The 23937-nt window shown below is 59.1% G+C and overlaps 13 protein-coding genes across 13 annotated transcripts; 4 read left to right on the top strand and 9 right to left on the bottom strand.

The window, feature by feature from the left end:
• Positions 1 to 452: 452 nt before the first annotated feature.
• SPRG_00651 (hypothetical protein) lies at positions 453 to 2535 on the bottom strand (the record flags this gene model as incomplete). Its single annotated transcript, XM_012338875.1, has 3 exons — positions 453 to 1734; positions 1788 to 2474; positions 2521 to 2535. 3 exons carry the CDS (start codon positions 2533 to 2535, stop codon positions 502 to 504), a joined length of 1935 nt encoding a protein of 644 aa, XP_012194265.1. The 3' UTR covers positions 453 to 501.
• Positions 2536 to 2575: 40 nt separating this feature from the next.
• On the bottom strand, positions 2576 to 3408 carry SPRG_00650 (hypothetical protein). Its single transcript, XM_012338874.1, has one exon. It carries the CDS (start codon positions 3378 to 3380, stop codon positions 2736 to 2738), a length of 645 nt encoding a protein of 214 aa, XP_012194264.1. The 5' UTR covers positions 3381 to 3408; the 3' UTR covers positions 2576 to 2735.
• Positions 3409 to 5521: 2113 nt separating this feature from the next.
• Positions 5522 to 6777, top strand: SPRG_00649 (hypothetical protein). The gene is made up of 3 exons (XM_012338873.1): positions 5522 to 5728; positions 5777 to 5848; positions 6065 to 6777. The coding sequence occupies exons 1-3, from the start codon at positions 5537 to 5539 to the stop codon at positions 6752 to 6754; spliced, it is 954 nt and encodes a 317-aa protein (XP_012194263.1). The 5' UTR covers positions 5522 to 5536; the 3' UTR covers positions 6755 to 6777.
• On the bottom strand, positions 6740 to 7474 carry SPRG_00648 (hypothetical protein). The gene is made up of 2 exons (XM_012338872.1): positions 7343 to 7474; positions 6740 to 7166 (listed from the first exon to the last, which is right to left on the bottom strand). Exons 1-2 carry the CDS (start codon positions 7439 to 7441, stop codon positions 6816 to 6818), a joined length of 450 nt encoding a protein of 149 aa, XP_012194262.1. The 5' UTR covers positions 7442 to 7474; the 3' UTR covers positions 6740 to 6815.
• A 97-nt stretch (positions 7475 to 7571) lies between these two features.
• SPRG_00647 (hypothetical protein) lies at positions 7572 to 9253 on the bottom strand. Its single transcript, XM_012338871.1, has 4 exons — positions 8864 to 9253; positions 8492 to 8818; positions 7698 to 8438; positions 7572 to 7642 (listed from the first exon to the last, which is right to left on the bottom strand). Exons 1-4 carry the CDS (start codon positions 9218 to 9220, stop codon positions 7616 to 7618), a joined length of 1452 nt encoding a protein of 483 aa, XP_012194261.1. The 5' UTR covers positions 9221 to 9253; the 3' UTR covers positions 7572 to 7615.
• A 490-nt stretch (positions 9254 to 9743) lies between these two features.
• SPRG_00646 (hypothetical protein) lies at positions 9744 to 10883 on the top strand (the record flags this gene model as incomplete). The annotated part of the gene is made up of 3 exons (XM_012338870.1): positions 9744 to 10379; positions 10406 to 10472; positions 10519 to 10883. 3 exons carry the CDS (start codon positions 9744 to 9746, stop codon positions 10881 to 10883), a joined length of 1068 nt encoding a protein of 355 aa, XP_012194260.1.
• A 243-nt stretch (positions 10884 to 11126) lies between these two features.
• SPRG_00645 (hypothetical protein) lies at positions 11127 to 12702 on the bottom strand. Its single transcript, XM_012338869.1, has 7 exons — positions 12559 to 12702; positions 12352 to 12516; positions 12230 to 12307; positions 12022 to 12186; positions 11858 to 11974; positions 11609 to 11812; positions 11127 to 11559 (listed from the first exon to the last, which is right to left on the bottom strand). Exons 1-7 carry the CDS (start codon positions 12655 to 12657, stop codon positions 11188 to 11190), a joined length of 1200 nt encoding a protein of 399 aa, XP_012194259.1. The 5' UTR covers positions 12658 to 12702; the 3' UTR covers positions 11127 to 11187.
• A 123-nt stretch (positions 12703 to 12825) lies between these two features.
• Positions 12826 to 14022, bottom strand: SPRG_00644 (fructose-bisphosphate aldolase). The gene has a single exon (XM_012338868.1). It carries the CDS (start codon positions 13987 to 13989, stop codon positions 12913 to 12915), a length of 1077 nt encoding a protein of 358 aa, XP_012194258.1. The 5' UTR covers positions 13990 to 14022; the 3' UTR covers positions 12826 to 12912.
• A 673-nt stretch (positions 14023 to 14695) lies between these two features.
• Positions 14696 to 16473, top strand: SPRG_00643 (hypothetical protein; the record flags this gene model as incomplete). Its single annotated transcript, XM_012338867.1, has 10 exons — positions 14696 to 14896; positions 14941 to 14985; positions 15036 to 15433; positions 15482 to 15611; positions 15669 to 15728; positions 15777 to 15867; positions 15915 to 15991; positions 16045 to 16172; positions 16234 to 16301; positions 16337 to 16473. The coding sequence occupies 10 exons, from the start codon at positions 14696 to 14698 to the stop codon at positions 16471 to 16473; spliced, it is 1335 nt and encodes a 444-aa protein (XP_012194257.1).
• Positions 16474 to 16607: 134 nt separating this feature from the next.
• Positions 16608 to 18766, bottom strand: SPRG_00642 (hypothetical protein; the record flags this gene model as incomplete). The annotated part of the gene is made up of 2 exons (XM_012338866.1): positions 16608 to 16767; positions 16803 to 18766. The coding sequence occupies 2 exons, from the start codon at positions 18764 to 18766 to the stop codon at positions 16608 to 16610; spliced, it is 2124 nt and encodes a 707-aa protein (XP_012194256.1).
• Positions 18767 to 19710: 944 nt separating this feature from the next.
• SPRG_00641 (hypothetical protein) lies at positions 19711 to 20150 on the bottom strand (the record flags this gene model as incomplete). Its single annotated transcript, XM_012338865.1, has 3 exons — positions 19711 to 19881; positions 19981 to 20055; positions 20106 to 20150. The coding sequence occupies 3 exons, from the start codon at positions 20148 to 20150 to the stop codon at positions 19711 to 19713; spliced, it is 291 nt and encodes a 96-aa protein (XP_012194255.1).
• A 151-nt stretch (positions 20151 to 20301) lies between these two features.
• Positions 20302 to 21977, top strand: SPRG_00640 (hypothetical protein). The gene is made up of 2 exons (XM_012338864.1): positions 20302 to 20867; positions 20917 to 21977. Exons 1-2 carry the CDS (start codon positions 20319 to 20321, stop codon positions 21916 to 21918), a joined length of 1551 nt encoding a protein of 516 aa, XP_012194254.1. The 5' UTR covers positions 20302 to 20318; the 3' UTR covers positions 21919 to 21977.
• A 522-nt stretch (positions 21978 to 22499) lies between these two features.
• SPRG_00639 (CMGC/MAPK/ERK7 protein kinase) lies at positions 22500 to 23894 on the bottom strand. Its single transcript, XM_012338863.1, has 5 exons — positions 23814 to 23894; positions 23547 to 23766; positions 22937 to 23496; positions 22652 to 22889; positions 22500 to 22598 (listed from the first exon to the last, which is right to left on the bottom strand). Exons 1-5 carry the CDS (start codon positions 23877 to 23879, stop codon positions 22579 to 22581), a joined length of 1104 nt encoding a protein of 367 aa, XP_012194253.1. The 5' UTR covers positions 23880 to 23894; the 3' UTR covers positions 22500 to 22578.
• Between the last annotated feature and the right edge of the window lie 43 nt (positions 23895 to 23937).

The raw sequence follows: 23937 nt of genomic DNA, 5'->3' as shown, positions 1-23937 counted from the left end.
ATAATGTTATGGCTCATAAATAATGTGATACTGATTTAATGTGAGTTTCTGAATCATTTAGTGTATACTGGTACACTATTTGATTGAACTTGACAGTATTTCGAGGTTGCTCAGGCTCCGCTCATTTCGAATCGCTTCACGCTCTGGTCAACGGTCGCGCCGCCCATCAGGTAGCGAGTAGATGTAGCGAGACCGTGCATTGGTTCGTGCCACACAGCGTGGTCCACGAGCATGCTAGCGTAGTTGTACGTAGACAGCATCCGGGCGCAACCCGTCGGATGGCTAGAAGAAGATGCATGTGTGGACGTTTCCGAGGTCACTGGGCTGGAGCATCGGCCCAGTGCTTGATACTGACGTCCTATATGAAGCAGTCTCCGACGACTACGTCGTCGCGGGATCGGCGCTCTCAGGTTTTTTATCACTAGCATTGTGAAGACAAAAGTATAAGCAGCCACACATTCCGACTAAACTCCATTGCGTTAGTATACTCTCGTCAATTCTTCATCCACCTCTTTCTCGCATCGTGGTGGGCTTGCGCATAGCCGGCGTGCCCTTCACGCGGCGGTGCTCCGAGAGACCATTCGTGCGCGGCGACAGCTGCAGCACCTCCTCCGCCTCGGGTCCGCGGCTGCGTCGCCCGGTCTGTGTTGCCATCGCCACGCTCTGCGCTCGCCTTCGTTCTCCGTCCTTAATACTCGGAGAAGCAAGCTCAGCTTGCCGCAGTTGCTTGGTCGCTGGACGAGGCTTTTGCGTGGCCATGTTCACGCCGGTCGGGACGCGCTTCACGCGACTGTGCACGGCAGCATGCGGCGATAGGTCGAGCGGTCGGTCGTCCTGTGCGTGACGAGCCACGATCCGCGGACGCCCATCCTTGGCCATATCGACGGCTGTCGTCGCTCGCGCATGTGTGCTGAGCTTCGAGGGGTCAATGTCATCATAACTGAGTGGCTCGTCGGGCTCGATGCTGGGCCACGACACCTGCTTGTCCATGTTCACAGCATGCACGGCTTTCTTGTGCTTGCTCTGCACGTGCAATGGGGTCGCTTGGAGGTCGCACTGCTCGGGGTGCTGCTTCGTCGGCTTGGGCCAGCGCTCGGCCCGGTCGGTTGCCATCGAGACAAGGCATAATGGTTTGGGCCACTTGGCGTCGTACGCTGGAGAGAGCTCGAGAGTCGGCACGTCGCATGCGGTGGGCGACGTTGCTGCCGTTGGAAACGGGAGTACCTTGACACGCGGCTCGACGCTGCTGTAGCGCACATCAAGGTCGAGCTCCTCGGTCTCTCTTCGGTGCTCGTCCTGGTTGTTGCCGCGACTTAGCTTTGCGAATGGCACATGCCCACGAGGCGCCGGCTTTCCAAAGCCGTACTGCGGTGAGAGGGCCAAAGTAGGGTCCTCATGGAGCGAGGTCGGTGGACGGCCGCTGGACCGCGCCATGTCCACGGTCGACGGCACGCGGCAGTCCCAGGACGGCCTCTCAGCGCCCGACACACCTGCCGGGACGCCCGTATCCAGCTTGCGTCCGAAGGGATCCAACTTGGCATCGCCACGACCTTTCGCCTTGGCATAGTTGATTGCGCAGCGCCGGCCTTTCGGCCCCGAGGTATCGTAGGCGCCTGGCCCCAGTGTGGCCTTGGGCTGCAGGCGGCTGGCAAACGCAATGCGCTGCGCACCGTGCTTGCACCGGCAAACCACAACGTCGCGCCCAGTGGTGCGCTCCAACGGGACACCATTCCGCTCCGTCGTCCACGGGCGATGGACCTGCGACGGCCCCACTCGCGCCGACGCACGTGCACAGGACGCTGCCGTGCTTTGGAAAACGTCGCATGCCCCTTAAGTCGTTGCGACGCTCGGTCTGTCGTCTCGAGCGCATGGCTTGGACGACGAAGGCTTGCGTACGTCTGCACGACGAGTCGGTGGTAGGCGCGCCGGCGAGAGGCCGCTGCTCGCGTCTTGGCTGCTTGCTCCAAGAGCGGGGCATAACGGACGCGGGGCTCCACGAGCGCGTACGACACGGAGTAATAGCCAACCGACCGTTGGGCGGGCTTGCGCGGCTTGATCGTCTTTGGCGCTTCCCGTGGGCGCGGTGGGTTGGAGTCGGTCGAGTCGCTGTCATGCTCGCACGGTGGCACAAATGTGGGCCGAAGATGGTCGGGTAGCACCGGCGGTGGAGGCGGGCGCCACGCGAGGCCGGGCACCCGCTTGGCCACGAGCATCGGTGCATACGATGCTGGACTCGGCCGCGTCTTTGGCGCAGGCGACGAGGACGTTCTCGCCGCGCGAGCAAACGCATGCCCTTTGTGGGGCGGCGCTTGGTTCTCGACCAGCTGCGCGTGCTTGCGTCGACACGTCACGACCGGCGCCGTGACGCGCAGTAGCCGATCGATGTCATTGAGCACCAAAGCGCTTGATGACGCACCAGCTGTCGCCACCGCCTGGACTCCTCGGTTCAGATTGTTTGCGGCAGCGGACGACTTCTACACATCTCCCCTTCAACATCCCGCGTCGTTCGGTGGAACGTACCGCGCGACCGCCCATGTTCCCGTTGAAACCGCAGCGGTTTAAAATTGAGGATCAAGACAACGGTCACATGCTTCGAGTTGACTTTAGATATGGTACAGCATGATTCAACCAACTACAACTACACACGTGCGAGCCTTGCCCAGTCGCGCGCAGCGAAACTTAAATAAGAGGGGTTCGGGTGGGCATGGCGGCGCGCGAGGGGCATGTCGGGCAGCTTAGCAGACAGCGTCGTACGCCGCAAACTGCTTCGAGAGGCTCTTGGACAAAGAGCAGTGCGAGATCGGAAGCGTGTCTTCGTCGCTGCTGTACGAGTCGTCTTCTTGGCACAAATACAGGCCGTTGCGCAGCTCAAGGAACTCGGTCATGATGCTCACGACGCCCATGTGGGCCGAGCACTCGAGGATCGTCGGCGAAGCGCACGCCTGGAGCTTCTCAATGAGGTTCGAGAGGAACGAGTCGAGAATGTCGGCGGCGTTGTCGCTACGGCCCGAGACCTGTGTCGAGATGCAGGGCAGCTGCGACACGTCTTGGCACAAGGCGCAGCAGTTGTTGCCCTTCTTGGAGGTCAGCGCAAGGAGCTGGAACATGCTCTTGAACGTCAGAAACTCCTTGAGCGTCTTCATCATGCGCGTCTGCTTGTTGTTGTTGTACGAGACCTTGACCTCGTACATGGCCGTGCCACGCATGGCCGGCGCCTCCGTCACGTTGAGGCTCAGGACGCACTTGGCCTTCTTGCTCTTGGCCAGCGACGACTTTTCGACGGGGCTCTCGTCGTCCTGCGGCGCGAAGCGGGCAGGGATCGCCATCGGTTGCGAGCACGAGATCGAGAGCATGCGCGCGCTGCGAAAGTCCTTGGACATGGCGAGTTCAAAAGTGAGCTCTGGCCGCGATACACCTCTCGTTTCTAATATTATTGCTGCCTCTGAAAACGTATCACCAACTGGATCTTGTGTGCCACTCTGCCCGTCACCGACCAACTTTTTTAGACTCGACCTTGCGATTTGTATGCAATAAAAAAGAAGACACGAATAAAATGGTCCGCCTGGGACATGTCGCCTTGCTGTTGGACCCGGACCCGGGTTCTGCGAAGCGGGTGCTTGGGCATTTTCGTACCATATTAATAAAATCAAGGACCTGGATATAGCTGCTACGAAAGATCAAGCGCGTACAAAAATTCAAAGGAGCCCTGGTCGTCCTTGTCTGGTCGGCCGCAATCTCAGAAGCCGCCAAAAACGACGCCTTCGACTTCGAAGGATACTACACGGCAACCGCGTCCGGACCGTCCATTGCTTCAAATTCAATCCACGCGGTTGAAATTATATCTCGCGCCGCCTGCTTGGAGCATACTTGAGCGCGCAATTTAAAAAAGGAGCGCCTAAAGAATCTTTTTGTCCAATCGAATGGCATTGTGACGGAGATACGATATATGATTGGCCGAAATCATGACTGGCGCTACGGATTTTTTTGTCGATGCGATGCGCATTGTATACAAACGGCAAGATATTCCGCATCCTTTTCAGATCAAGGATGTGGCACCCCAGCTGGTCGGGGCTCGGACGTGTCGGCCAATCGGCGCCCGCCGTGCACCATACATCGGCACCAGACTTTGAAGCCATCCATTACAGCCGCTTAGCAATACCCAAGCTCACGGAACGGCGAGGCAATGGCGTGCTTGTCTGTCAAGCTGCCACGCACCCAAAGATCTTCGGCCGAAGTATCATGGGCGCTGGTTTGAAAAAAGCGTTGCTACTCGAGCCGAATGACGACGCCACCTTGTACGGCCTCGCTTCAATCGAGTTACAGGAGTGTCTAGCAAGGGATAGGATTTGCGTTCGGCGTCCTCGGGCCCCACAAACGGCTCCGTGTATCAACCCACTAAGATAGACCGAACGCCACGTGGACGTTGCGAAGCCGCGCGCGCGACCTCTCGTAGCCATGCGCCAGGCCGATCGTCTCGCCTGTGGATGACCTTCTGCCTTTGCAGCACAAGAGACCAAGATCTCCGTCGGCAAGATCGTAGCCGCTCTTATGGCCGCTCTTGGGTGACCGCGGACCCACTGCGCCGACGGCAAGCAAGACCGCGACATGTTGGCACGATGTTGCACAATCAATTTACTGCAGAAGCCTCGCATCGTCATCGCTGCTTCAGAGTTTGCTTGGAGCTGCGAAAGGATAGATTGTGCGATGGGTGTATGCCTCAAGGACGCGTGAGTCCGCTCCTCTCTAGTAGGTAGCTGCACCTGCTTTTGCGCAACGATCGAGCTGTCGGCTTGCCTCCATCGGTACACATCTACCATCTATCGATCAGTGGCTCCTTCATGCATCCTGCGGCAGTATCCAGCACGGAATCAGTGTGCTACACTGTACAACAAAGACAAGGAGGACCAGAAATCTGTGCTGTGTGCCAACGAGAAATCCATTCCGGATAGCACGGTACCTGTAGAAGGTTTTTTCCGGATGCTTGTCATGGCAAACCGCGTTCGGATAAGCACTTTGCCATCCGGATCTCAAACGCACACCATAAAGTCCAACCATCAATAAAGTAGTGTGACTAACACCATTGGGTACTTCTTGCACATTGGGATTAAATGGTGTGTATTACACTATTGAGTGCCGATGTCCGTTTGCTTTCTACCTCAAATGGTGTCAACGTCACGCCGGTCACTCACTGTCAATTTTCGATTACAACGAATATAGTGTACTAGTACTATTCATGACGCTGGAGACCGTGCATCCCATCTACGCATCGTTTGCCGTTTGCAGCTCGAACACACATCCAGCAACTTTACAGGCATAAAGTGTAGCTTGGACGCCCTTGTCGGTGCAGAGGACGCTCGAGCACCGTAATACCTCGTCTTCCATCTCTATCAAATAATAGTGTGGTCGCGTTCACTCTTGCACACTATTATTGTGCGAGAGACTGCACCTCGTATCCGGACAAACGACCCGTTTTGGCGGCGCTGTATCCGGAAATCATACTCGGCTGGCACCAGTCAAGTAGCGCAACTCAGGAAAAATGGTGTTTGGACAGCAGCGCTGGGGCGACGACGACGACGTGCTGCCGCCGCGCACGGAGACCGAGGTCGATGGCGTCAAGACGATCGTGGCGTGGAAGTTCGACGACAACAAGAACAAGGTCAAGGTCACGACCACGATCAAGAAGGTCCACGAGACGACGCGCGTGAGCAAGCGTGTGCTCGACCGCCAGGTACGTCGTCCTTTGCCAATCGCCTCGCTCACGAGCATCATGCGCTAGTCGATGAGCAAGTTTGGCGAGGCTCTCCAGGAAGGCAGCAACAACAACGTGACGTACACGCCCCCGGAAGCGGTAAGCATGGCGACGGTGCCAGACTATGAGTTCTTATGGGCTTTCTCTCGTAGATCTTTATGGAAGACCCGAGCGCGGACCAGGTGCTTCCCGGCGAGGAGAAGGAGAAGGAAAGCATCTTTTCGGGCGTCAGCAAGCAGTCGATCGTCGTGTGCCGTAAGCGGTAAGCATGGCGACGGTGCCAGACTATGAGTTCTTATGGGCTTTCTCTCGTAGATCTTTATGGAAGACCCGAGCGCGGACCAGGTGCTTCCCGGCGAGGAGAAGGAGAAGGAAAGCATCTTTTCGGGCGTCAGCAAGCAGTCGATCGTCGTGTGCCGTCATTGCGGTATGGTCGGCGACCATTGGACGCTCAAGTGCCCGTACAAGGACTCGGCGGCGCCGATGACCGACATGTCGGACATGCCCCGCGACGACGATGAGACGTCTGCGCCGGCCGCGCCTGCTGCGGCCCCGACGCGTGCGCTCAGCTTTGCCCACGCCGCCGGTGGCAAGTACGTGCCGCCGTCGATGCGTGGCGCGTCCGCTCCCTCGGACGACGTCCGTGCGCCGGTCGCCGACAAGGACAGCGCGACGCTCCGTGTCACCAACATTTCGCCCGAGACGCGCGAAGACGATCTGAAGGACCTTTTCCGCGTCTTCGGTCCGCTCGAGCGCGTGTACTTGGCCAAGGACCGCGAGACGTTCCAGTCGCGAGGGTTTGCGTTCGTGTCGTACGTGTACCGCGAGGACGCCCAGAAGGCGATGGACAAGCTCCAGGGCTACGGTTACGATCACTTGATTCTCAAGCTCGAATGGGCCAAGCCCTCCACCAAGACGCCCGTCGACGAAGGTGCGCAGGGCACGACGTTCCGGTCCGGCTACGGTAAGGCGTTGCCGCAGAACATTGCGCCGCCCCGCAAGTAAATCTTGTCAATCTTATATCCGCATTTCTATTCTTTCGCTGTTGATACCAGCCAGACCGGTCTCACTGCGAGAGGAGCGCCTTGAACTCGTCGTACTCGATCTCGCCCGACCCGTCCGTGTCGAGCTCATCGAGCATCTTGTCAATGTCAATGGGCAGACCAAAGTCCTTCTTGATGAGCTGGACGAGCACGCGGCGTTCGACGTGGCCTTGCTTGTCGGGACCGCCGCCGCAGGCCACGAACGCGTCGACAAAGTCGCTCTCGTCGTCGTACTCGAGTGCGCGGAGCTTTTGCTGCTCAATGACTTGGAGGAACTCGGAGAACTCGATCTCGCCGCTGTGGTCCTCGTCGACCTCGGAGATCATCTGGAAGAGCTCCTCCTCCGTGGGTCGCTGGCCCATGGCCTCGAGCACCTTGGCGAGCTCATACTTGTCGATCGTACCGGACCCGTCTCTGTCAAAGTGCACGAACGACTCGCGGCACGCATCGATTTCCTCTTGCGTCAAGATCATCGCGACGCCTCGTCGACCTCGGAGATCATCTGGAAGAGCTCCTCCTCCGTGGGTCGCTGGCCCATGGCCTCGAGCACCTTGGCGAGCTCATACTTGTCGATCGTACCGGACCCGTCTCTGTCAAAGTGCACGAACGACTCGCGGCACGCATCGATTTCCTCTTGCGTCAAGATCATCGCGACGCTTCACCGAAAAGTGACGAAACGACTACCTCACCGGAAGTGAAATGAATCGACCCGAGACGCCTGCTCCAGGACAAGCTTCCACACGTCGATCCCATGTGGACCTTTCAACAGCACACGTCATGCAGTTGGGACAAGTTTGTATTATTAGGGAGGGTGCCAAACCGACTAGTAGACGTGTTTGACGTACAGATCCTAAGGCCATCGGAAATAAGTTCTGAGAGATTGGACTCGGTGTCGGACGACGTACCCACATGGCGACGCGCTTCTCGGGCGTCGGCAGCAACCGCACGAGCTTGGGCATGAGCTCCTTGAGCAAGCTCGACGTGCAGATCGAGTTGAGGTAAAAGAAGAACGCGTCAATCGACATTTGGTCCTGCCCAAATCGGCGGCAGTTGTCCTTGAACATCGAGAGGTCGGCGTGCGGCACGCGCGTCGTCATAAACTGAATCACTTCGCCAAAGACTTGCTTGGTCTCGGCACCTTCCGCGGCCGGAGGCATCGAGGGCGCCGCCCGCGACGATGTAGCCGGTGCAGCATAGCCCGTCGTCGGTTGAGCGTAGCTCGGGGCCGTCGGCTGTGCATAGCTCGAGGCCGCTGGCTGTGCATAGTAGCCCGTGGGCGCTGCGGCCGCGGCCGGTTGGGCGTAATACCCCGCGTTGGTTTGTGCCGGCGCGTACGCCGACGGCTGACTCGTGTGCGTCGGCGCCTTCTTGGCGAATTGGGCGTACAGGTCCTTCTCGTTCTTGTAGCTGCTGTACCGACGCAGGCGCGGGTCCGTTTCTTTCGACACTTCGCTCTCGGCGCTTGAGCCCAAGATCGAGTTGCGCGCCATTGGGTCATAGTTGGACGGCGCGGTGGTGCGTGACGACGGCGGGTTGTACGAGGTCGACGACGACGAGCCGCTGCTGCTGTTAAACGACCGGCGCTGGTCGCTGTAGTCCGTCATGCTGCTGCGCCCATAGGCCGACGGTGGAATGGCTTGCATCGGCTACATCCATCATTGTCTGTGAGTACATGCAATGCGTAGGATGCGTCTCGTACCTCGGAGAGACCTGCACGACCGGAGGAGCCCATGTCGCCAATGCACGCGCGCTGAAGCGTCTCGTAAAGGCGATCGCACGACCCCGGCGGCGGCGCGACGTGACCGCTCAGAATCTGCATCGGTGACACCTCCTTGCCGTAAAACTCGTTGTTCATTTCGCCGCGAACCATGATGGTCGAGCCGTGGAGGCCAACGCCGGCAAAGAGACCCTTTGCGTGACTGTACGTATAGTTGCTGCTGAGGCCGCTGCCGCCAGCGTTGACGTTGGCGCCACCAGCACGGCCGACGGGACCGACGGCAAGCTCCAGGCCTGCGCCCACCGAAAGCTACATCACATTGATAAGTTGCGGTTGCAGCGGCAGTCACGGTACCTGCGTGCCCTTCTTGAACGACTGCACGGCGCTGGGCGAGCCGAGGATGATCATAAAATCGATGATTTCGCCTCCGATTTCCGCACCAAAGCCAACACCGGCTGTGCCAATGCCAGACGGCGGGCTCCACGTGCCATCGTCGAGGCGCGAGAGCACGACACCAGTGCCAACCTTGCCAGTCCAGATCATGCCGGCCTTGATGACGGTAAGGAACGCAATACCCGCCGCGTTCTGGATGAGCTCGAACGGAATGGCCTTGTCCGCGTCGACCTTCGGGTCGAAGAACGCATCGAGGATCTTGCAGGCCTTCTCGATCTCCTTGCCCATCGACGAGTGGTACGGCGAGTTGATGACCATGCTTCTTCGGCTTGTTCTTGTGCTGGCGAAGTCAAAATGGCCAAAGCCGGCCGCGGTGCCCAGTATCCGGATGCGACACACGGCCATACAAATACCAAGCTGATCTTGCTCCCTGCGTGTGATTGGCGCGCTCCGTATCCGGTTTATCGAAAAAGATCCCTCGACATCGTCCGGGAGCTACCCCGAGATGGGCCCGACCGCCGACCGAGCTCCTCAATTCGAGCACCAGCTACCGCGCGCAGTTACGCTTGCTGCAGTGCGCAGTACGCAGCCAATTACTGCATTGCATGTCTTCTGTGCGAGGGCCAAAGACACGGCGGCGCAGTCCTTCGCCTCGTCGCCGCGATCAGGTCGACTCGGATTGCGCGCATTGGCACAGTCGCAGAGGAGCCCGTCGAAAGCACGTCGTAGATCCCATGAAGGTGCAAGTCTTGTCTACGATGTTGCTGCTGACGTCCGCCAGCGCTACCGTCTTCGATGCCCTCGGCTCGTTCACCGTATCCGGCATGTAGCATTCTTCCGGATGACATCAGGGGCCAAGATCGCCGAGGCCCGCGCGGTGCTCTTGCGGTCCATTGGCGCGATCCCGTCGGCGACGACGGCTGTTCTTCTCTCTGGGGGCCTGGATACATCGATCATCGTGGATGCTACCTCTGGCCACCGCTTTACGGACGCCATCACAGTGTCCTGCGGCCCGACGGATCAACCGGAGCACGACCTCGCCTACGCGACAGCGATTGCGTCCGCGCATGGGTTGACGCACCACGTTTTAAGCTATCCCGACCCCATGGACCTTATGCATGACGATCCCAACGGCGCTCTGGCGCTCACAATCCGGATCTTGGAGACGTTCGACCCCATGGATCTGCGTGGTGGTGTCGCCATCACGAAGGCGCTGCAGCATGCCAAGGCCATTGGCATCACGTCGATCGTCACGGGCGACGCGGCCGACGAGCTCTTTGCTGGCTACTCGTTTCTTACGTCGCAGCCAGAAGAGAAACTTCTCGCGTGGATCCAGCGCGCATCGGCGCACATGCAGTTTTGCAGCACAGCGATCGGCGCGGCGCTCGGCATGACCGTGCACCAGCCCTTTGTCCATCCCGACGTGATTGCCTTTGCGCTTACGTGCGAAAAGACGACTTGGTTGGGCCCGACGTCCGTGATGGCGCGCTCGTCCATGGCAAGCTCATCTTGCGGCAAGCGTTCCCGGAAGCACACTCGTGTTGGCGCACCAAGGTGCCGCTGGAAACAGGTATGAGTCCGAGGATAGTTCGAGAATGTGCGAGGACCACGCGTAGGCTCGGGCACGACGCCTCTTGCAGCGCTCTTCAAAGAGAGATGCGACCCAGATCGCTTTGAGGTCAAGAAGCGCGCTGTGTTTCTGGACGATGGCATCGTGCTCCGAGACCCCGAGCATTTGCACTACTACACGATCTTCAAGCGCATCTTTTATGAAAAAGGTCCGAGCTCCGTCGAGCCACGACTGGCACCCAGCACCGCGCAAGCCCACCGAGGTGCTTCGCCCGGTCGCTGGACGTGTGCGGTGAAGCGCTTTGACTCGGACCCTTGCATTCAGTGCGGCTTCCAACTCGAGCGCCCTGAACAGTACTTTTGCAAGACGTGCGGCGCGTGGCCAGCACGCGCGTCGGGGCCGCCGAGCTAATTCTCAACACATAAAGCGAGTATAGCCAGCGCATGCGAAGACATCTCCTCACAATCATCGAGAGCCGTGCGTTGCATTGCGAAGCACAAACGTTTATGCGACCGGTTCGACGTGGTGTTGCCGGGTTGAGAACATTCCGTGGTCGTGCCAGACTATGGGATATTGATGTAGTCGGCGACGAGGACACAAGGCGTCGTGTTCGAGACCACATCGTTCCACCAGCTCCAACGTGCCGCGTCGACAAGTCCGGTCAAGGACGTTGCTTTATGAACACGTACAGTGTAGGCTACCAAGTCGATCTTGATCAGTCGAGCTCGCAGAGGTCCGTGTGCGCCTTTGAAGAGAGTGTGGGCGTCGGTGTGGCTGCCATGTCAGCTTGCGCAGACGCGAGGAGCGACGAAAAGTGCCCCTTTGGCCCCTCCATCGTTTGGAATGCTGCGATCTTGGCCTGCGCTTTCTCCTTAAAATTCTCGGCCACGAACGCATCGGCTTGGGTGACGGCGCCCGTGCCGACACTGGCGCAGTCATGCAGCAGCTTGAGGCGGTCTGCGTCCACAAAGATCGGCGTGCTTGGCGCCTCGTCGTTGACGACGTCGGCCCACCGGCGTTCGCGGGCTTGGCGCACCATAGCGCAGTCTTCGACGTGGATGATCTTTTCGCCGCTGTACGGACTCATCTATGGCGTACGTGGCGTGTGCATCCAGAGCAAAGGGTGCAGCACGCACTTCGGCCTCGCGCTGGTTGTCGTGAAGTTCGCGCTCTCGACGCTCGCGCTCCGCCTTGCCTGCGCGCATCATGTCTTCAAAGTACCGAAAGTTGGCTTCGTCCTTGTCCTTCTTTTCTTGGCGAATGAGTGCCAGCTCGGCGCGCTCGGCCTCGAGGGCGGCATCCACATCGCCGTTCGTCTCCTCCATGACGCGCCCCCACGCCTGCAACCTCATGACGTCGCTCATTACAGTCCATATAGACGATACCGTGACGCGGCGGCGCTCCTCGTCAAAGACGGGTCGGTCATCGAGGTACCGGAGCTCCTTGCAGCGCGAGATGATCGTCTTGCGGTAGTGCTTGATGTGCTTCACGACGTCATTGCCCTACATATGCGCGTCGTCTCGGACAAGCCTCAAGACATGTGATGTACTTGAAGGTACAAGACGCGGAGGTTGGGCATGGCCGCAAGGATGTCCACGACGTCGACGTCTGCGATGCGGTTGCTCTGAATGTCGAGCACGGCTAGCGTCGGGAGCTCGAGCACATGGCGAATGTCGTCTGCGGTTCGAAGGTAGTTGCCCTTCATCGACAAGTTCTACAGCAGCGACGTCCACTGTCATTACCCTCGTGATCGGTACCGTGAGTGCTTGCATGTGACTCAGGTTCTCGATCTTTGAAATGTGATTTTGCGTCAAGTTGAGCGTGTCGAGGAGCGTCTACAGCAGCGGGATGGCAGATACGGTCTCATTCATTCCTGTACCTGGCTACCGAGGCCTTCGATCTTCTCGAGCAGATTTTCGTGCAGGAAGAGCGAACGAAGCTTCGTTTGGTTCTCGAGGCCCTCGATCTTGCTAAAGCCATTGCCCTCGAGCCAAAGGACCTTGAGCTCCGTGTACTCTTGGAGGTTCTCGATGCGGCGAAAGCCCTGCGCCGCATTAGCCAGCTGCCACCGATGCAGTAGGCGCACCTTGTAGTGGAGGTAGAGCCGATCGTTGATGCTTGGCGTCGAGTACAGGTCGAGGTCCTTGCAGATCTTGCGCAGCGACTCCTTGTTCATCTCGAGCATGGTAGCAGTCTTTCGATATGTGTCCCTTCGCCAAACTCGGCCATATCTTGTTCGACTAACTAAACCACAATTGGGGACAAATGGAAAAACCCAATGGATTTGTCCCACGACTGGAAAATCCAGTGACAGCAGCTGGCGGGCCAAGATCGTAGAGCCACAACGTCTGGTCACCGAGGAAGCCACCAGGGGCCGCACACTGACTAACGAGGAGAGTCGGAAAAACTAAATCAAATCGACTAGATTGCGCAAAGCGGTTTACAAGACGTTGACGTTGCGGAGGTTGCTGTAGGCCTCCTTCACGCGGACAATCATCTCTTCCTCAGCCTTGCGGACCCAGACGCGCGGGTCGTAGTACTTCTTGTTGGGCTTGTCCTCGCCATCCGGGTTGCCGATCTGGCCCTGGAGGTAGCCTTCCTTCGAGAGGTAGAACTGGCGGAGACCGTTCCAGTACGCCCACTGCGTATCCGTGTCAATGTTCATCTTGACAACGCCGGCGCCGACAGCCGTCGTGATCTCTTCTTCCGTCGAGCCCGAACCGCCGTGGAAGACGAAGTAGACGGGCTTGTCCGTGCCGTTGTTGAGCTTGGCAGCGACGTGCTCCTGGAAGCCCTGGAGGAGCTCGGGGTGGAGCTTGACGTTACCGGGCTTGTAGACACCGTGCACGTTGCCGAAGGCAGCGGCGATCGTGAAGCGGTGCGAGACCTGCGAGAGCTCTTCGTAGGCGTACATGATGTCCGAGGGCTGCGAGTAGAGCGAAGCGTTGTCGACGTCCGAGTTGTCGACGCCATCCTCTTCGCCGCCCGTGATGCCGAGCTCGATTTCGAGCACGAGGTTCATCTTGGCCATGCGCTTGAAGTACTCCTTCGAGATCTGGACGTTCTCTTCAAGGGGCTCCTCCGACAAGTCGAGCATGTGCGACGAGAAGAGCGGCTCGCCGTGGATGGCAAAGTACTCTTCGTCGGCGGCGAGCATGCCATCGAACCACGGAAGGAGCTTCTTGGCGCAGTGGTCCGAGTGGAGGATGACCGGCACGCCGTAGTGCTTGGCCATGAGGCGGACGTGGTGGGCACCGGCGACGGCACCGGCGATCGAGGCAGCCTCACCCTTGTTGGAGATGCCCTTACCAGCGTAGAAGGCAGCACCACCGTTCGAGAACTGAATCACGACCGGCGAGCCGTTGTCGCGGGCAGCCTGGAGCACGGCGTTGATCGTGCTCGAGCTCGTGCAGTTGACGGCAGGGATGGCGAAGCCGTGCTTCTTGGCGTACGTGTAGACGGCCATGACGTCGTCGCCGGTGAGGACGCCGGGCTTGACAATATCGAGGAGACCCATGGTAGTAGTGTTGGCTAGAGCGAGCAAAAGCGGAAATGAAGACCAAGCTGCGGTCATGGCGAATCTCCAAGGTACGCCGACGCAGCGACGTCACGGGCGTAAAACCACGCAGCAGCCAATCTGCGCAGCGCACGGCGACACCACACGCTCTGATTGGCTATATCGTGGCTTCAAACGCCATTGCCGCCAGAGGAGGGGGATTCGGGGATGCCCCGGGGTATCCCGGCTAATGTATGGGCCATGCGCCATTTCTACCCCGATCCGCGTCTATGCACCGGGCGGTTGCCCCGGACGGTGGGGCAGGGCTGCAGTGATGCGTGCCATTTTGGCCAATCACAAGCCAACCAAGGTCCGGTTTTGACGAATCAAATGAAGGCATTGCAGTCAATTGGCATCGGCGAAGAGAATTCTTGTGGGCCCATGGCTTGGGTGCTTTATCCATTGGCGACGGGGTCGTATGCACCAAGACATGCACGTGCGAAGTCATTTTCCACGTTTTTGCTGCTGCGGCGCTGCGAAATCCGCTGCAGGATTTATAAACCGACGCGCAGCGGCCCGCGATGGACCTCGGTTCGCGAACCTTCGATCCTCTGCAGCAAATCATATCCTGTATGAATACAATACTATTGCATATGCATTCTGACAGGAAGCCTGCAAGATATTTTCAACCAATCAGGGGGCGCCATTTGAATCATTTTCGATCGCGATGGCGGCCGTGCTTGAGGCCGCGCTTGCGGACCGGCTGGCGGCCAACCGGTCGATGCAGATGGAGCTCGAGGCCATGGAAGCTCGCATGATGGCCTTCCTCAAGGAGACAGAGCTCTCTCTGTACCCTACTCTGGACGACGTGAGCTGCAAGTGCATCCCCGAGCACCGCGTACCGCCAGGAGCCCTTGGCCGCCACTTGGTACAGCTTCGCCATGACCTCAAAGGCAGCTCACGCATGTATAGAAGCGCTGCCATGGCATTGACGACGAGCACCACACGTCCCACGAGGTACGAGCTCTCCATGCAAATGAAGATGATGGCTCCATGGACGACCATAGTTCTTCTACGAGAAGATGCCCCATGTCGAGAACATTCGCGCGACGAAGCCAGCTTCGGGCGAGACCACCCAGAGCCATATTCGAGAGCCCGCGGCCTTTGTCCCCGCGGCCGCTAGCACGACGCCCCATTTTCTGCACATGGACAATGCATACTTTGACGACGACGGGGTCACGGACGTCTCGACGACGACCGTGGACGACGAGGTCCACTCGCTCGTCGAGCGCTCTGGACGCGAGGCCAGCGATATTCCGACGGCGGTGCTTGCGATGGCTGCGAACGCTGTCGACTTTTTCTCTTCGGCGCAGGCATGGACGGCCATTCCCCGCGCCTTCCAGCGCTTGGACACGAGCGCCTTCGTGGCCGATACGAAGCGCTGGGTGCACGGCTACTTTCGCACGTACGTCCATGAGGTTTCAGGATCTCTCGACGATACACCTGCTCGTAGACACTTGTCGGCGGACGAGATGGACGAAGACCTCACCGACTACGTCCTCGGTCTCCTTGACCACCCGGACTTTTGCCAGCCCGACATCCTGGTCGCCGAGCTGACCGAGTTTCTCGAAGAAAAAACCAGCGTACGCTGTCATTGGGCACAGAAAGCACTGCATACATCTATCTCTGTGGCGTGCTAGGCGTTTGTGTTGGCGCTTTGGAAGTACTTGGCCGTCGAAGTCGCTCGCCGCATGGTCTACGTACGCGGTATTGCTTCCAGAAAACACGACTCATGCATTGTCGCTTAGAACGATGCACGATCGCAGGACGAGCTTCAGCTGCAAGCGCTCGTGCAAGTCGCGCCACCGCCAAAGCAGCCCAGCGTACCCACCCTCCCAGGTACTGTAGTATTCTATGCAGACCTCCCTTCAAGCCGGCTGTACTAGTCGTCACTGCAGCACCTTCCAACAAGCGCCGGCGCATGTCGTATCGCGCCAAGAACACAAAACGAAGCTACCACGATGTACGGCGGTCGTTCTACCTCAATGGATGCACGTCATCATGACGTGATGCTAGGTTGTGCGCGAAATGCTCGACCACCAAATGGCTGACCTCGCGCAGCGTGACGGCTGGCATCTCGCTGCCGCACCAGCAAGTGACATTGCGCCCACGACAGCAACGCCCGTCGACCACGACGCAGAGAGGTACGACGACAGCAGCGTTCATTCCCGTCATCCTTCCCCATCTCTCTCTTCTGCTATGTAGTCGCCGCCGAGCGCTCATGGCGCTGCGGGATCCATTGGACGTACGCAACTACGACCGAGACCAGGCGCGTCGGGGTCGATCTCGGAGTCGTGAGCCTCGTCAGCGTCGTCGGTCCCGCTCCCGAGAGGTCCGTCGGTCACGCTCCCGAGAGCTTCGTCGGTCCCGATCGCGCGAGCCCCGGCGTCGAAAGCGCAGCCGGTCGCCGTCGCCCGAGCATTCCTCGAAGCGGCGTCGGCGTAGTCACGACCGTCGGTACGATACCAAGAGCAAGTAAGTAGCAGCAAGAACAGACGACTGCCTTCCGCGGTTGATTTTACCATACATAGTTGTTATCATCCTTATATCATCTATCGCAGCGTCTTAGATGCATACGATTACCGAAAGGTCGAGCTTCGCGGCGCGTTGTAGCCGCGCTTTTGGTTGACCACGTCCTTGCCGCCAACGAACGGGTTGTAGCCTGCCCGCCGCTTCTTGCGCTTGTCGTCTTCCTGCTGCTTGAGCATCGCATCCACGTCCATCTTGGAGGCTTCGACACTCGCCGCCGCAGCTGCATAGTTGAAGCCTTCAACGGTGCCGCTTCGTCGACAGGGTTGAGCGCCGCCGTCGCTGCGGCCGCGTCCTTGGTCGCCTTGCTCTCAAACTTGCGCTTCTTGAGCTTCGGGTAGTTCTCCGTGAGAGACTTGGGCGCCACGTACACGTCTTCCTCTTCCTCCTTGGGGGCCGGTGCCGCAACAACAGGCGCGGGCGTCTTCTCCATAAAGTCGACGACGACAAACGCTGTGGCCGCAAGGGCCGCCCGCACCTTCTCGAGCGCGGCATGGCCGTCCGCTTCCAACTGCATGTCGAAGGCTGGCGCCAGCGACGACGACGCCTCGGCGACGACCGCCGTCGTCGTGCGCTTGGGAACCTTCCAGCCCGCAAAGCCGTAAATCTGATCGTTCTCTTCGTGCACGAGCAACGTTGTCGTCTTCTTCTTCGCAAGTGCCACCGGAGCCACAGCGGTAGTGGGCGCCGACGCTTCGCGCGCAATGAGCAACGTGAGCTCGTGCGCGTGCTTGCGGAGAAGCGGCGGCACCGGGTTGCAGAGGCGGAAGAGCGCGGCGGGCGTTGTCGGCACACCCTTCATGATCTTCAAAAGCACCGCGTTGGGGCACACGTAGCCCGGCGACTCGTCGAGCGCGCGTGCGAGGGTGTCGCGCCAGAGGTACAATTGCTCAAAGATGTGCGCTTGGTTGTCCGAAATCGTCTCGAGGCCCACCGTGCTCTTGAGCTTGAGCGCCATGTCAAAGAGCTCGTCAAACGTTGGCACCTTGGGCTTCTCGTACACGGAGAGCGCGACGGCGGCCGACTGTGCGTACACTTGGTGCAGCAGATTGGTCGCGCCGCTCTTGTGCGACACGAGCTCGCGCTTGAGGTTCTCGTAAATGAAGAGGAGGTACCGCGTGTCTTCGCGGGCGTACTTGACGAGCGGGTCGTCCAGCGGACGCACGCGCCAGTCGGCGAGCTGGTACTGCTTGTCGGCGGTCACATTGCAGTGCGTCTGGAGGAGGTACTTGAGCGAGAAGCGCGGGTACTGGAGGCAGCGCGCGGCCTGGCCCGTGTCAAACATGTTGACAATGTACACGCCAAAGTCGCGCTGCAGCCAGAGAATGTCCATGTCGGCGCCGTGGAGCACCTTGAGTTTCGTCGGGTCGCAAAAGATCGTGTTGAGCGCCTCGAGGTGCGCGCGCAGCGCCAGCGTGTCCACGAGCCAGTCGGCGTCCCACGTCGAGATCTGCATGAGACAGAGAAACCCTTGGTACGAGCGGTAGCTGTGGTGCTCGAGGTCGATCGCGAGGATGTCGGCTGTTGATAGCGTCGCCAGCATCGCCGCGAGCGCCTCTTCCGTGTCGACCCACGTGTACGTCGCCTTCTCGAGCGAGATCATTTCGCGCTTCTCGGTCGACGGCGCGAGCTGCCACGGCTGGTACGTGAGCGATGCAATTTCGGATCGATACGGGTGGTACGGCTCGTCCGACCCTGTCGTGTCCTGTTCCGTGGCCACGGTCGCGGCGTGCACCTTGGTCTTCAACTTGCTCACGAACGGCGCATCCGAGTTGTCAATCTTGTCTGCAAACTTCTCCTGCGGCTTGTTGATCGCCGCATTGGTCGTGACGGCCGCCGTTGGCGCAGCGGGTGTCGCCGCCGCGGGCGTTGCCTGCACCTCGCCCTTCTGGAAGCGCTCGATCTGCTTGGACGCATCTTCGAGGAGCGAGTCGACGAGGTCGGTGAGCGGGCCATTCTCTTCTAGCGGGTCAAACACGGCGACATCGTTGTCGTCGTTGTCTGACTTGAGCTTGTTGTTGACGTGCTGCAGCTGCTGCAGAAGCGTCGTGACGCGCTCGCCGAGTGCGTCGGCTTGGCCGCGGAAGGCCTCGTTGAACTTGTACTGAAAATGAAACTCATCTTCGCCGCTCGGAATCGCATTCGACGCCTTCACGCCCAGGAGCACGTGGCGGTAGAGGTCCGCTACGTACGTCGGCGGCAGGTCCATCGCGCCCGAGCCTGTCCAATGCGATTCTGTTTCCACCAACCACCGTCCGCGACCCGCTCAAGTACGCTTTTCGGCGACGGCTCTATTAAGTGCGAGATCTTTGAGAGGCGCGCGACAAATGATGGTCAAATGGCGCGGATCGTTGGCGAGAGACAGAATGGGAGAGACTCGCTGTACATTAGATTACTAGTGTGGATTGTTGCCACTCCGGCGTGGACTTCGCCGGTCCGTTGCCTGCACGAGCTGGTCAATGCAGTCGTGCGTATGTGCTGGCCTAGCTGGCGTCATCATCACCCATCTGCAGACATGCTGCGCGCACCGTCCTGACTGCTTCTTCTTTTCGTTGCCAAAAATGTCTTTGGATTGCCGCAGCGCAGCCTCTTCGCGCTCAAAGATCCAGCTGCGTGCAAACTCGGTCCGTGCCGTCTACCGCAAGGTGTCCATTCCACCGCATGCCATCCATCGAGCGCTCACTTGGCCCAAGTAGCTGCTGTCGTACGCAGCAGTCTTCTGGTATACGTCCGAGCCGCACACATAGCCTTGTTCGTGTTTCGAGCACTCTGTGATCTCGTTGGTCCTAGCCCGTGGTGAGGACTCCCATTGTCATTTGCACAAACCAACGCACCGAACAGCGTGGTGGTGCTCGACGTAGTCGTTGTGCCGAGGACTTCCAAAGGCAAACCTATTGCACACAAGGAGTGACACGGCGCATTTTCCAGGCAGGCGCACTTGTTTTCTGGTGACGCGCTCCCAAATAGCTGCGCGTCATGCTTGATCTTGCGCGGACTGATGGGCTCACGGGGTGGCGCGTACGGCTGTGAGATGGGGTGGCCTCTACACGAATAATGAAAGTGAACGCGTTGGCTACGGCAATGTGATATGTGTACTTGCGAGGCGTGTGGGCTTCGATCATGTGTTGCAGCGCTTCGCTGCCATGGGCGAATCTACGCGTCATCAGGCTTTGAGATCTTATTGTGGTAGTGCAACTTGTTGCTTCCGCCGCCAAAAACGAGCTCGTCGCTGCGGCCATCTTTCTTGCGCGGCGACACCGTCAGCGGTGAGATGCGGTACGTGTCCTTTGGCGGATGCAGCCGCGCGTCGATCGCGCTCTGGAGCTTCTCCGATCTGAGAGACGCATGCGTCCATAAGGTCGAGTTGGAAGGTCTAGTAGACATCTCTCGCGTCGGTCTCGGTCTCGGTGCAAGCGACTTTACTTTGCGATCGAGGTCGGCGCGAAGCTTGGCGTTGACGACTTCGAGGTCGCCAATGATGTCGCGGCTCATCATGGCCTACGCCGCCGCTTCGTCATTATTGCGGTTGCAGGCAGAGATGCGTGTACCTCGCGCATCCATTGCTTCGTGTGCGGGTCGTAGTCGGCCGCCATGACAAGGTGGCGCGCGCTAATCTTAGCAGTCGTTTCGGCTCGTCGTTGCGATTGGCCGCTGAAAGGCCACGCGCGTCGATGATTGGCCGACTGGCATGCGCCCTTTCGGACGCGAAACCCCTTGGTCTTAGGTGTGATGAAGCCACTATTTTCCAAGTCGTCGTCGCCATGAGCAGCCTCGTCCGAACGGCGCTGGAGCTCTACGCCGAGCACCGCCGCGAGAAATCCAAGCTCAAGCGCTTTCTGAGCTGGCTCACGTTCCTCTCGCTCTCGAGCTTCTTCTTCCACCCCGATGGCATGGTCTGGATCGTTTTGCAGCACGCGCACACCCTTTTGTATGACATTGTTGCGCTCCTTGTCGCGACCAATGCGACCTCGGCGGTCTTTTGCCTCGTTCTCTCGACGTGTTGTGCCGGCGCCCTCCTTCATTGGCGCCACGACACGAGAGGCGCGACCCTTCATAACCAGCGCACCCCGTCGTCGTCCAAGAAGGCCAGCAAGCGCAAAGATCGAAAGGCCCGGCCCGCAGTTTTGAGTCCTCGCCGCGCGCCCACGTCACCCCGCGTAGCTCTAGTGTCGCCGCCGTCGACCCCGAAACTTGCCGAAGTCCGCATGAGCACCACCGCCGAGCTCCCATATTCGCCACCCGCCCGCACTGTTATCCCGGCACCGAGTCCCGTGGTCATCAAGACCATCCATGAGCAACGATTGCCGGAGGTACGAAGCACGCTCCTTTTCGGTCGCAGTCGTTTGACATTGGCATTAGGTCCGTCCAGCCCACGCCGTCAAGTATCACAGAAGCCCACGCGAGGTCCGCAGTCCGAACCCCTCCATGTCCATGAACACGGTCCCGAGACTCCCCGTAATCAAGTGCACGAAAGAGAAGAGCAGCAGCCAGCCCCGCACTGCGCCAACACCCAAACGCGAGAGGATGGCACCGTGTGCTGAGCAAACGAGCGACGACGGCGCGAGCAGCAGCAACAACAACAACAACGATTGCAGTATCACATCTGCCAACATGACCTACGACTATGACACCAAGGACTACCATGAAAACATAAAGAACGGGGATGTGGCGCGCGCCTCGTCGCAGCCATGCGACGAACCCCAGCGCGAAGAAGACGACGACAATGCAGTATTTAGAGCCACCGACGAGCCGCCAGCCACAGAGACCAACAAGCAGCCAGCGGACGAGCCACGAGCCAGCGAGATCGACGAGCCAACAGCTACAGAAGAAGCGCGTGCCACCGAGATCAACGAGCAGCTCGCCACAGAAACGGGCGACATGCCGAGTCAGAATGAAGCGATTCGCGAGCCTCGAGGCGGCGCGGCGCCAGAGATCGATGTGCCGCTCACGAAGCCCCAGCTCTTTGCGTTTCTCGCCAAGCCCAAGCTGACAGTGCCCGACATTCGACGCCACGTCGCATCCGGCGCGATCGACGATGCGATGGTGACGAGCATGCCGCCGGCCGAGTTTGCGGCCGCCAAGATCCCGCAGCTCGTCGTGCGCATGCTCTTTATCACGATCATGTCGATGCGCCCGCGCGCGGTGTCGCCGCCGCCGACCTTCGCGCGGTCGACCTCAGCCCACGTGGCACCGCCCCCGGGCTTTGCCGCGATCGGGACGCCGCCGCGTACGTACCACGCGCCGCCGCGCAGCCGATCGTTCCCGGTTACCAAGGGGCCGAGCGTCCAGGAGCTGAACCACATGTACGAGCGCGACATGGAGCGCATTTCGAACCAAATGACGATGAACGTCCTGGATTGAAGCGACCTCCGTAATGCACACGTCGTCCCTTGTTGTTCCAAGTTCTTTGTGCTCTTTCTTATCCATGCAAGCGCTGTACAGAATCCATAGCATTCCAATGGACTTTAAGCGACAGAATGAAAAATATGCTGTGACGGCCAAAACCGGCACCTTGAGCAACCTCACACCACCTTGCGATGGACCACATGCCTTGAACGACCCCCCGCTGTTCATGTACCTACACCAAGGGCATATAAATTCAATATATATTGAATTTATGTACCCTTGACCTACACGCACTGCATGGTTCCGTCATTGGTAGCTCCCGCTTCTTTATTCTGCCCCCGTTTTTGCTTTATGGGAAAAGTGAGTTGCAAGTCATCCCGTGGTGTCGTCTCTACACCGCATCGAGAAGCGTACTCGTACTACTTGGGCGCCATCGATCGCCCGGCTTCGGCTGTAAGCGTGTGCATGCCATTGAAAGCACTAGCCGACAGTATGTTCGTACCCCATTTCCCCGCGCAGACTAGGACCCTACCGCACATGTGTCTAACACCAGCCCCTACCCTAACCTCCTAAACCATACCGACGTGATACTAACGTGGACAAGAGAACACACACGATCGAGACGTTTTGTGTTGCGTATTGACTCTGTCCCGCATCGTCGTGCAGCTCGGTTGACTACTTGGTGGACGTAGGCTCTACATCTTTCAAGGGTGGCACGAAGTACTTGCGGGTCGGTGAAGCGACGTACCAGAGCCGCCGACGACGGTGTCGCCCTTTTGCGTGCCTTGGCGTCGAATGTCCTTCTTCTTCTTGATGATTTCGCGGTAGAGTCGATCGCGGTAGTCGGCGGCCGAGTACTTCGTGTTGTCGTCGACGACGATTTGGCACGGCGCCGTGGCCACGGGCTCGTCCTTCTCGACGTGAAACTGCGCGACGAACGGGTGCTTGATCGCTTCGTCGGCCGTGATCCGCTTGTCCGGATCAAACTATACATCTCTGATGAGACGCAGCTCCATATACTGAGTGTTCTTACATAGAGACATTTCCGGACCAAGTCGATGGCTTCCGGCGACGCTTTCGGCAAGAGCTCCTCGAGTGTCTGTGTCTTGGGCGGCGGCAGACTCTCGAGCATCGTGGCAGCGAACGGCGACTTGATGTTTTCAATGTCGGTCGTCGACGGCGCGCCGGTGACCTCTAGGATGCGTTCGAGCTGGTTCATGGTCGACGTGCCGGGAAAGGTCGGGCGGCCCGTGACCATCTCGGCCACGATGCAGCCCACCGCCCACATGTCGACGGCTTTGGTGTAGCGCGTCGAGCCCAAGAGGATCTCGGGCGCGCGGTACCAGCGTGTCGCGACATAGTCGGTGAGCACGGGGTTGGGACCGCCAATTTCAGACACGGACCGGCAAAGGCCAAAGTCGCAGAGCTTGGTGTGGCAGTCGGCGTTGAGGAGGAGGTTGCTCGGCTTGATGTCGCGATGGAGCAGGTCGGCCGAGTGCATGAACTTGAGCGCCTTGATGAGCTGGTACGTGACATACTTTTTATGAATCTCTTCCAAGATGTTGGCGCGTATGACCGCATGCAAGTCCGTTTCTACCCATTTGCGTACTACGATTTCCACGCGTCGGAGGATGCGATTATACCCATAAAGTCGAACACGAGGTAGATGTCGCGGTCGTTGTCGGCTTTGACCACGTTGAGGAGGCGGATGATGTTGGGGTGGCCGTTGAGCTCCTGGAGGTACATGATCTCGCGGAACGTGCGCTGCGCGTCCGTGGCGTTGCGGAAGGCGTCAAAGCACTTCTTGAGCGCGACGGGCTGCCGCGTCGCCTTGTCGGTCGCCTTCCACACGATGCCGTACGCCTACGAGAGACACCGTGAGAGCACGTTGTGGCGACGCGATGCCGGACCCCTTTGCCGAGCTTTTGGAGCAAGTCGTACTTGCGCATGATGTGCTTCTCGACCTCCTCGCCCATGGCTGCTGCGAAAGCAAAACTACCGACGCAGCAGTGCCGGCGCCCTATTTTCGGCGCG

Source organism: Saprolegnia parasitica (assembly GCF_000151545.1).
Source record: "Saprolegnia parasitica CBS 223.65 unplaced genomic scaffold supercont2.2, whole genome shotgun sequence".
NCBI classification, from domain to species: domain Eukaryota; phylum Oomycota; class Saprolegniomycetes; order Saprolegniales; family Saprolegniaceae; genus Saprolegnia; species Saprolegnia parasitica.
This window is presented reverse-complemented; position numbering and strand designations above follow the sequence as displayed.